The 11,777-nt window shown below is 35.6% G+C and overlaps 1 protein-coding gene across 1 annotated transcript; it reads right to left on the reverse strand.

Annotated features, from left to right (window-relative positions):
* Positions 1 to 6,287: 6,287 nt before the first annotated feature.
* Positions 6,288 to 10,053, reverse strand: LOC113758790 (receptor-like protein EIX1). The gene is made up of 4 exons (XM_027301512.1): positions 9,756 to 10,053; positions 8,739 to 9,671; positions 7,369 to 8,531; positions 6,288 to 6,430 (listed from the first exon to the last, which is right to left on the reverse strand). Exons 1-3 carry the CDS (start codon positions 10,051 to 10,053, stop codon positions 7,369 to 7,371), a joined length of 2,394 nt encoding a protein of 797 aa, XP_027157313.1. The 3' UTR covers positions 6,288 to 6,430.
* Positions 10,054 to 11,777: the final 1,724 nt, after the last annotated feature.

Raw genomic sequence — 11,777 nt, forward strand, 5'->3', positions numbered from 1 at the left:
AAAACCTTAGTTATGCAGAAGTTTTGACTTTGGGATCAAATAATTTCTGGAAAAATACTAAATGTTCTCTCCCACTACAGCTTTGCAAAATCTTCGGCTTCGTTGACAACTACTGTAGCATCAATGGCATCATCTACATGATCATCAGGTTAAGAATTTCTTCTTCCGTTCTGGAATACCGAATACTGGCTTTTGATTTAAGTCGTCAAGTTTTTCAACTTTTGCCTCTTCCCGGAGGAGGAGGAGGAGCTGGTATTTATATGCATTTTGCGGTTGGGGGACGCTTTGCTCTGATTCATGGCGCTGAAAGAGAAAAGACTTGGCTATTGGAAGAATGTTTTCAGGGTGGAAAGTGGATTGTTGTGGATACGCCGTGGCCAGAATGTTGGAGGTTGAATCCAGAGATGATTGTCAACTGAAGACGAGCAAGTATCCAAAACGAAAGACTGTAGAGTCTTTTGACGCATAGAAATTAGATCTTCTTGTTTCTTTGGAACACGTGCTGCACCATCCAAAAAACATAACTAATATCTAAAATCTACTGGAATGAAGTTTCAACTGTTAGAGAGCATCCAAAAAACCAAAAAACAAGGTTTTGGATACTTGACATAATTTTAAGAGTGGCATTGAGTTGACACTGAGAAAGTGACGCTAGAAATCCCACTCAATATTAAACTAGGATATGATCATTTTAAATATGACTAATTCTAGTTTTAGTTGATAAATAAAGACATGTATTATGCATCTAAATGTACATTGTAAAAAATAGAGAGAGAATTCACTCTCATCCCCCATTTTTATTGGGTTTCAAAAAATAAAAATAACATAGAATCAGATAAATCAAATCTCGACCAACAACAACTCTTGTCATGGTTTTATGTATGAAAAGGATATCTATTGAATTGAGCTCTCAGCTCGAGCTACCTTCCTTTTGTAGTTGATGTCTGAACTTTTAAGGCCATCTTTGGTTTTAATTCAATCTAATCTAACGAGAAACGAAGTGTGAAAAGTTTAAGAAGATTGAGAATTTGAAATTGCCTGCACTAAAAAAGATCATGAACCCAAGTAATTCTAACTCCCAAAATGACAAGGAATAAAGTAATGAACTTGCAACTCTTGTACAGTGGATTCCAAAAATAAAAACTGACAATCGATCCTAACTTTTTTTTATCCTTTTTATTTATTATTTTTTTTAACAATCCTAGCTCGCTATAACATAGGCCTTTCTGTTTGTACTACTTTCTCCTCTCGTCGGTGTTTTGGCCTTCATCGGAAATTGGCAATGCGGAGATAGCATACGGACCTAAGGATGAGGCCCTCGAGGGGAGTCGCCTGAAGGTACTCTATAATTTCTAAAAATGGAAAAACAAATAAATAAAGAACTCCTTAGAGTAAGCAAAGCATGTGTAATACGGTGCATTTGCTGAGATTTTGCCAAGATCAAAAGTAACTTTGAAATCTTTTAATATTCAAGCTCAATCTGCATAAGAAACTCGCTCGTTAGATGGAATTCTGTACTCTTTGACATTCGGTAATTAACTATATATTCAGGTTAATTTTTATTACATTGATAGTGTGAACAATCGTAACAGCATGTTATATGTGTAAGTGAATTAAAAAAATTTACACTAACAGTTTAAGAAAAGTTACTTTAGAATTTCTTTTTCTAATAGGGATTGAGACATTGAGATCATTGTAAAGTGCAATCAATGGTTAAAATCATATGAAATTGAAAAAGCTCGTATTGCCTTTGTTGCATAATCAAATAGTGGCATACTTGAGAATGTTTTATATCACAGCGATACACTGTTGCCGGAGCGTGCATTGCACGAAGTCAGAAAGTCTTAACCAAGAGGAGGACAAATATAAACCCACAATTAATTAGCTCACACGGGACAAAAATGTCAATCTCACCATTCCAACATTCAACTCTCCTTTTCATGCATTCTCTTATTTCTTTTCATGTTTCTTGTCTTTGAACTAATTTTTAACTACTCCCTCCGTCCCACTTTAATAGTCTTATTTTCCTTTTTCGTCTGTCCCAAATTGTAGTCCACTTTCCCATTAAGAAATGTAGTAATCTTTCAAATTGTCTAAAATATCCTTATTAAATATCTTGTTATTAATATATTGTTATTAAATACTAACCCACTCCATTGAATACATTGAGTTTTTCCAATGCACTCCTCGTGATTAGCATAAGGGTATTTTAGGAAATTATTAATCTAAATTTATGTTTCCAACCAAATTAATTACACTTTCTTAATCTGTGTGAAAAAAAAACCAAGACTAACAAAACGGGACGGAGGGAGTATTTGGTAGGATATTATTCAGTGCCGAAAGCCCTTGTTAGTAGTCTGATCCTGTTGGCAACAAAAAAGATGTAGTTACTACATAATTCAATTTGTCATAATAGTTAAATATGTCCTCGAGATTTGTTTTGTCTGAAGCTTCATTCTCACGTTAGTTGTTAATACTAAATTTTGTAATTTATATCACCATTTAGGATCATCTATGCATAGATTAACGAACTCTTCTAATATATTTTAAGTTTTATTAACAAAAAATGTGTGAGCATTCGAGGAGTGGAATTTGATTCCGTATCCATTGTTCCAGTCCATTTTTTCACCAATAGTGCAAAACTGTTACTGTTGGTATCAAGTACGTCAAAAAATAAAGCACATTTCGAGGATCTAATACATAACGGATTTTTTTTCTTTTAATGTTTTTTTTGGGGGGGGGGGGGGGGTGGGTGGAGGGGGCCAATACATAACGGAATTTTATCAGCAGTGTTATATCGCATCTTAGAAATTAGAAAGAATTCAAGTTTCTTAAAAATTTATTACTTCAGTGAATGGAAACGGTCGAAAATTGAAACTCAGCCAATTTATTTACGGTTATTTATTAGCAAAACAAAAACAATTAATATAATTTTTTTTTAAAATAAAACTTTATTAATTGAAAGAGCAGGACCCAGAAACACAATGTCAACCCGGGTAACCACCCCCTACCGGGCTAGCCACTCCTCTCCTCCTAACTGCAGGTACGCCAGCCTTGTCTAACCGAGTTTCTCCCCGCGCCAAACGAGGAAGTTCACTGAGCTGATTGTAAATGGTGATATGCGGGTGGATGTCCGACACACCCACGTTTGCTAGACAGTCTGCCACCCTGTTTGCTTCTCTGTAAGCTAAGATGGGCTCAATTAATGTTGATGCATGACTATGTCTGATGTGTGTATATATAATATAATTATATATACAGCACAAACCGAGCACGAAATTCCTTAATAAGAATCAAAGATGAGGAACACTGCTGTCAATAGAACAGCTCCTTGGGTCATCATTTTGAGTTTTTACTTGGTTCAGACAGCCCAGGTTTAGGCTTGGTTTGCTCAATACACAACAGTTATATACAATGCTCTGCGTAATCAGAACTTAGAACTTCATTGCCAATCTAAAGATACTGATTTTGGATGGAAAACTCTACGACCTGAACAAAACTTCAGCTGGACGTTCAAGGAGTTTTGTTCAGAACTTGAACGTCCAGCTGAAGTTTTGTCCAGGTCGTAGAGTTTTCCATCCAAAATCAGTATCTTTAGATTGGCAATGAAGTTCTAAGTTCTCGTTACGCAGAGCATTGTATATAACTATTGTGTATTGATCAAACCAAGCATAAACCTGGGCTGTCTGAACCAAGTAAAAAATCAAAATGATGATCCAAGGAGCTGTTCTATTGACAGCAGTGGTCCTCATCTTTGATTCTTATTAAGGAATTTTGTGCTCGGTTTGTGCTGTATATCAACATTAATTGAGCCCATCTTAGCTTATATTAATTGTTTTTGTTTTGCTAATAAATAACCATAGATAAATTGGCTGAGTTTCAATTTTCGACCGTTTCCATTCACTGAAGCAATAAATTTTTAAGAAACTGAATTCTTTCTAAGATGCGATATAACGCTGCTGATAAAATTCCGTTATGTATTGCCCCCCCCCCCCCCCCCCCCCCCCCCAAACAAAAAAAACCACAAAAAACACCCAAAAAAACATTAAAAGAAAAAAACGTGGATCTAATACATAACGGATTAAATGAGCTCGCCTTTGATGGAGTGGTCTCTAAGCCCTCTCAACTTTTCCTTTTTCTTTTGTCATTTGGGCTACAAAAAGTAGAAAAAATTAAAATATTCATTCTAAACCCTCTTAACTTTTCTTTTGGTTTTGTCGAGGGAGAAGATATATTCATTCTTATCAAAATGTTACGTCTTTTTGAAGTAATTGTTGATCGTTCTTGAGTGTAAATCATTCTAGAGTGTAAAATGAATTCATAAAAATATAAATTCACAATAAGACTAAAAGAAATTTAATAAATCAAAAATATTAAAGTTATTTAAAAAATAAAAAATGAATTAAAGGAAAAAAAATGTAGAAAATAGATTTGGGTATTGGGCGGTAAGTCATTCTAGAGTGTAAAATGAATTCATGAAAATATAAATTCACAATAAGACTAAAAGAAATTTAATAAATTAAAAATTTTAAAGTTATTTAAAAAATTAAAAATGAATTAAAGAAAAAAAATGTAGAAAATAGATTTGGGTATTGGGCGGGATCAATCTAAACCCATCCCAAAGTGATCCCATCCAAGTTAATCCCAAAACACATATGGGTAAGGTTGGACCCAAATCCATACGACCAGGTTTCATTTCAAACCCAAGCAAATCCCGCCCATTTTGCCACCTCTAAATTAAATAGAACTTTTAGTACAATGACATTTTAACATAAGATAATTTGACACAGTTGACACTTAATCTGATAAAACTAAGATTAGTGTCACGTAATGTAGTTGGTATTAATTATGCAGGATTATCGGAAACTCTTCTTAAATTGTATGTATTGACTATTGGTTTGTAACGAAATTAAAAATATTTTTGCAAAATAAGGTTTAATTTGAAAAACAAACACCTTCCCGTTTGGTAACAATTATGTGTTTTTTCTTTTGTTGGTTTGTAAAATTCAACGGACAAAAAAAAAACAATATGTTGGTTAACAACATTTGTTTTTTACAGAAAAAATTGTCTTTTCTGAAACACCAAAACTGCTGTTTTCAATTGTTCAAACAACAGCTAAACCGTGTTAAGGATGTCATTTGGACTCAGCTAGCTGGGCTTTGATAAGTTTAACCCCAAAACAAGAACGAAAAATCATTTTCAGGCCCAAATTGGTCCTATCCAAAACTCTTATAGGCACAAGCTCATCTCTACCCATTTATCAAAATGGACATCAGGCTGGGATTAGATAACCTTGAATTTTTTTTTTTTTTTTGTAAAATCATAGATATTTATATTTCTAAAATGTTTATATTTACCAATCAAACAAAAAATTATAAGCTAAAATAGTTATTATATGTATTCATTTTTAAAGATATATTATGTAACTAAAAGATTATTGCTTCAAGATAAATATTATTAACAAACATACGATTATTTCACAAAATTTGAGTACTTTGGATTTGGAATACAGATAAGCATTAAACATATAAATTATTTGAATTTGATATTATCATTTCGGTTGGGCCTACTCTAGGTTGACTCTGACTTGGCCCAAGTCCTAGCAATTCTCAATTGTGCACTAACTTTAAGCGCCATTAGTCATTTATTTCTGATTTCACAGAACAATTTGTCTTTTTGTCTCAAATGGTGTGGTTCAACCCAAATGTTTTCGAGATTTTAGTGGCATGTTTTCCAAACTAATCATTAATATGTTTTCGACATCTTGGAGGTCACCTATGTTCTCGAATTAGGCCAAAAATTTTCCTAATTGGTGAGATCGCATTAAATTGCAACGTCCCAGACGAACCTTGGTGGGGTCATGATAATGCAAATGAGAATAATAGAAAATAAAAAAAAAAAGGTAAAATAGAGAAGAATGGGTATAATGGCAAGAAAATGATAAAAAAAAAAGGGATCTAAAATAGGAAAAATGCATGAAAATATCATGAACACAGGTGATGGATGAAGCTTGCGCAAAAAGTGCCTAATCGACTAGCGTTGATTTTTCTCTTCTAAACTAGTTGCTTACCGGTTGGTTGGACTAGCAAGGAAAAACAAGAAGTGTCCACAACTAGCGGTTTATCTAATTTTGGAGGCACATGAACATGCAATCTTTGCATTGGACAAGAGGCATAGACGAAGAATGAAGAGGAAAGGTAAAACGAAATTCCAAAATTTGTTTAAGCAAACAATTGAAACTTTGGTATGACATAGAATTCACAGCTGTTGAAAGAGGACTAATCCTCAGATTACATCTTGAGATGCAAAACAAAACAGAAAAACACTGAATACTCGAAGCTTAAATACACGAAAACACAACTAAACTACTATTGGGTTCTCGAGGCACCCTGGACAACAGCAGCAGCAACCACTCTGATAGTCGTAGGCCTACCAAATTGAAAGATAACAAAGTACCAAAGTTAATAAATCTTCTCTAGTGAAGTGCCAATTTCAAAAAAAAAAAAAAATTAAAGTTCAAGATTTATAACTTTCTAGTCTGAAATACACAACTTGTCAAATCTTTACTCCTTGCAGTGGTGGAGGAGGTAGAAAACTAATCTAGTATGGAACTGTTCTAAAGCATATAAAACTATTGATGGACATTAGATCAATGAGCTATTATCTTTGTAATCAGGTGTAACTAAAAAAAATTCAATAAAATTCATAACATGGAATTTAATGAAACATAGGAAACAAAATGTAAATATGAATAATAGAAGAGAATTATTAGAATTCAAAATTTTGAGACAGTTGAAACAATTGCCAATAGAAAGCACATAAAGTTTTGTTATCAAGTTTTTTGGGATCGAAAATTTCAAAAGTTAAGGGAATGAAAATTTTGGTCTACAATCATGTAATAGGTTATTGGGAAAAAAAATTTCTTTGAAAGCTACCAATTTGATGTTAGAATCTTGTTGGTAAGCTATTTGGTATCAGGCATCTACTACTTTGTACTCCTGTCTATTAAAATTGGTATGCTATTCTTTTGTTGATATAACTTATTAAGATTCTTTGTTTGAAAAAAAAAAACAAACTTATTGAGCTATAATTTTCTTGTATTGGACAGGCGCATAAAATAAATCCTCAGAAATATTTGGAAAAAACAAATTACGAATCAAAATAGGTTGCAAATTATGAATGTTAAGTTCTAATTAGTTCTCTACGATCAGCATATAAAAGCAAAAAGAATAAGTTAGATGAAGGAATGTCAACAAAAATGTGAAATTTTCAAAGAGCAAATTATCAAAGATAGTATGCTACGGACATTGTGGCTCCTTAGTGTGTGATACGAAAAACAGAGTATGAGTGCTTTTATAGGAACTTACTCAACGGAAATTCCTCCGCGGGCGAGTAGTCTTTACCCAGATTTTGTCACAGGCACTTTCTATAAACTTGAAGTATGCATAGCGCCATGACTTCTTGAAGAGAAGGATTCCCAAAACTCCTGACAGCCCGGCAGCAAAACCCGGTCCTATTCCAGCATAAAACCAAGACCAATCAGATTCCCTGTGGCCTTCATCATCATCAATAGGCCCATTTTTGGTAGGCAATTTGTGTTCCCAGCAGTTGTTTGGGAGCGGTTTGCCACAGAGTCCACTGTTTCCTTCATAGATGGATGGATCGGTCAAGGTTTGAAGCTGATTTCCTGATGGTATTGGCCCTGAAAGTTTATTGTGTGACAAATTGAGAGAGTTCAATGAGTACAAATCAGATAAGCTTTCAGGGATTGCACCGAAGAGTTCATTCATTGATAGATCAAGTGTTTCAAGTTGCTTCAAGTTGCCAATCTTCTTGGGGATCCTTCCAGTCAAATGATTTTGTGAAAGATTCAAAACTTGCAATTGAACCAGTTCCATTATCTCATCAGGGATCTCGCCAACTAAATTATTTGCTGAGAGGCTTACGGAATTAACAAGCCGAAGGCTGTCTTGTGAATACTGAACTTCTCTTCCTCCCTTAATGTCTTGAAGGCTTTCTACTGAATCAATGGTGTAACCTCCATCTAGACCTGATACCATGGCAGTAATGTTGTTAAAGCAGCGAGGAATAAATCCACTCAAGTTATTATGTGCTAAGTTCAGCACTTGAAGATGTGAGAGTTGGCAGAGTGTATCGGAAATGGGTCCATGGAAGTTATTTGACTGAAATCTTAGAAACTTTAACTTTGATAACCTATCCCCAATCCAAGCTGGTATAGTATCCTTCAGTCCATTGTCACCGAGATCAAGAATTAGCAAATTGCTCAGATGCTGCATCGAGGCAGGGAGCTTCCCAACGAATTTATTTCCATTCAAATGCAGATAAGAAAGTTGCAACAAGTTACCCAGTGAACTCGGAATTTGACCGGATAGACTGTTATTTTCCAAGAATAGGTACTGCAGGTCTCGCAAGTTTCCTAGACACAGAGGAACTCTTCCGGACAGATGATTGTTGGATAGATCTAGAGATTCTAAATATTCCAACTTGCACAAGTCTTCAGGGATAGTACCTGTGAAACGGTTATCATTCAGAAAGAGAGACCACAGCGGAATTTGTGAAAATTGTGTGAAAGATCCAAAAAATGAAATATCCAACGGAAACGATTTGAGAGATCCGTCCAATTTGTTAGAGCTCAGAGATATTTCTCGAAAAGGATAATATGAAATATCAACGGAAACTATTTGACTATTTGTCGAATATTTAAATTTGTCCATACCTGTGAAACGGTTATCATTTAGTGCGAGAACCACCAGCGCATGTTGAAGCTGCGGAATATGTCCAGTAAGAAAATTGTGTGAAAGATCTAAATCTTCAAGCTGCGGAAAAGATTTGAACTCCAAAGGATTTCCAGTTAGGCTGTTGCTGGAGAGATCTAATGACGTAATATTATGACAAAGCACTCGAAACCAGCTGGGTATGGTATCTGAAATGCTCGCGTTCCGCATGTCTAACTCCTCAACCTCCTTCTGCGTCCGAAGCCAAGCTGGAAACCTGGGTCCCACAATGATGGATCCCATCCGAATTTCATGGAGTTGAAAAGGAGGAACCCACGAGGAGCTCACGTTCAGCGCGAGTGAGTTTACGGATAGGCCCAGTGACTTCAGCTCTCGGAGTTTCGCAAAATGGTCTTCAGATAGGACACCAGTTACTGAATTGTAACCAACGTCAAATGCTTGTAGCTTCGTTAGCTGCCCAAGATTGGTCGGTATGGTACCATTTAAGCTGTTACCAGACAATGATAGGTTAGTTAATTTTGAAAGCGGCCTTATTTCACTTGGTATTGACCCTTGCACATTATTGTGACTCAGATCCAAATAAGTAAGATTTATAAGTTGGCCTATTTCACTTGGTATTGACCCTTGCAAATTATTAAAACTCAGATCCAAATAAGTAAGACTGCTTGCATTACAAAAGTGGTTTGAAGATAGATCGAGATGAACGAGAGAGGTCATATGGTCAAATAGATCATGAATTGAATCAAAAAGATTAGTACCAACAAGACGAAGATCATGGAGGCCAGTAAGATTACGGAGCCAAGGAGGGGCCATGTAGTTGTTGAAATTATTTCCACTGAGATCAAGGAAAGCAAGAGATGTGAAATTGACATGTGAAAGATGAGGATGGATGAAGAGATCACAACCATTCAAGTCTAGTGTTGTTAGTGAAAGAAGCATGTTAATTGACTATAATCCATCTTGAGCGGCTGCAAGGTTCAACTTAGACAGGACTAGACCTTCTAGAGAAGAGAGCCCAGCAATCCACCCGAGATCCTTAGTGCTCAATGAATTCCACCCAAGATCTAAATACCGTAAATGTGAGAGGTTTCCTAAATGGTGGGGAATTTCACCATCAAATCCTGCACTTGAGAGATTGAGGTATCTCAAGTTTTTCAACAATCCCAAGAATGCAGGAACTTGGATTCCTGAAAAATCATTTGAGCTCATGTCCAAGTATCGCAAATTGGTCAAATTGACCAAAGATGGACTTAATTGGCCTCCCAAGCAATTTGTGCAGTGATAATCATCATACATTGTACCGTGTAGATCAAGTTTCAAAACACTACCACTGATTTTGTGGCAACCAACTCCTTCCCATGAACAACAACCTTCTCCAATCCAAGATGACAGACGATTTAATTCATCTTTCAATCCATGTTTGAGTTGAAGAAGGGCACGTCATTCACTTTCAATACAAGTGACATTTGAATGGTGATAAGCTTGTTTGCTGCTTAGGATCATCTATGCATAGATTAACGAACTCTTCTAATATATTTTAAGTTTTATTAACAAAAAATGTGTGAGCATTCGAGGAGTGGAATTTGATTCCGTATCCATTGTTCCAGTCCATTTTTTCATTGATTTTAAGCTAGTCAAATAGTGCAAAACTGTTACTGTTGGTATCAAGTACGTCAAAAAATAAAGCACATTTCGAGGATCTAATACATAACGGATTTTTTTTCTTTTAATGTTTTTTTTTGGGGGGGGGGGGGGGTGGTGAGAGGGGGCCAATACATAACGGAATTTTATCAGCAGTGTTATATCGCATCTTAGAAATTAGAAAGAATTCAAGTTTCTTAAAAATTTATTACTTCAGTGAATGGAAACGGTCGAAAATTGAAACTCAGCCAATTTATTTACGGTTATTTATTAGCAAAACAAAAACAATTAATATAATTTTTTTTTAAAATAAAACTTTATTAATTGAAAGAGCAGGACCCAGAAACACAATGTCAACCCGGGTAACCACCCCCTACCGGGCTAGCCACTCCTCTCCTCCTAACTGCAGGTACGCCAGCCTTGTCTAACCGAGTTTCTCCCCGCGCCAAACGAGGAAGTTCACTGAGCTGATTGTAAATGGTGATATGCGGGTGGATGTCCGACACACCCACGTTTGCTAGACAGTCTGCCACCCTGTTTGCTTCTCTGTAAGCTAAGATGGGCTCAATTAATGTTGATGCATGACTATGTCTGATGTGTGTATATATAATATAATTATATATACAGCACAAACCGAGCACGAAATTCCTTAATAAGAATCAAAGATGAGGAACACTGCTGTCAATAGAACAGCTCCTTGGGTCATCATTTTGAGTTTTTACTTGGTTCAGACAGCCCAGGTTTAGGCTTGGTTTGCTCAATACACAACAGTTATATACAATGCTCTGCGTAATCAGAACTTAGAACTTCATTGCCAATCTAAAGATACTGATTTTGGATGGAAAACTCTACGACCTGAACAAAACTTCAGCTGGACGTTCAAGGAGTTTTGTTCAGAACTTGAACGTCCAGCTGAAGTTTTGTCCAGGTCGTAGAGTTTTCCATCCAAAATCAGTATCTTTAGATTGGCAATGAAGTTCTAAGTTCTCGTTACGCAGAGCATTGTATATAACTATTGTGTATTGATCAAACCAAGCATAAACCTGGGCTGTCTGAACCAAGTAAAAAATCAAAATGATGATCCAAGGAGCTGTTCTATTGACAGCAGTGGTCCTCATCTTTGATTCTTATTAAGGAATTTTGTGCTCGGTTTGTGCTGTATATCAACATTAATTGAGCCCATCTTAGCTTATATTAATTGTTTTTGTTTTGCTAATAAATAACCATAGATAAATTGGCTGAGTTTCAATTTTCGACCGTTTCCATTCACTGAAGCAATAAATTTTTAAGAAACTGAATTCTTTCTAAGATGCGATATAACGCTGCTGATAAAATTCCGTTATGTATTGCCCCCCCCCCCCAAACAAAAAAAACCACAA

This window comes from Coffea eugenioides, unplaced genomic scaffold, assembly GCF_003713205.1.
Source record: "Coffea eugenioides isolate CCC68of unplaced genomic scaffold, Ceug_1.0 ScVebR1_71;HRSCAF=358, whole genome shotgun sequence".
NCBI lineage: Eukaryota > Viridiplantae > Streptophyta > Magnoliopsida > Gentianales > Rubiaceae > Coffea > Coffea eugenioides.

Coding starts and splice junctions, on each gene's coding strand:
- LOC113758790 (XM_027301512.1), bottom strand. CDS start 10,053: ATGTATGATGATTATCACTGCACAAATTGCTTGGGAGGCCAATTAAGT. Junction 9,672..9,755: donor TGGGCTCTCTTCTCTAGAAG/GTCTAGTCCTGT, acceptor TAACAACACTAG/ACTTGAATGGTTGTGATCTC. Junction 8,532..8,738: donor AAATGATAACCGTTTCACAG/GTATGGACAAAT, acceptor ACCGTTTCACAG/GTACTATCCCTGAAGACTTG.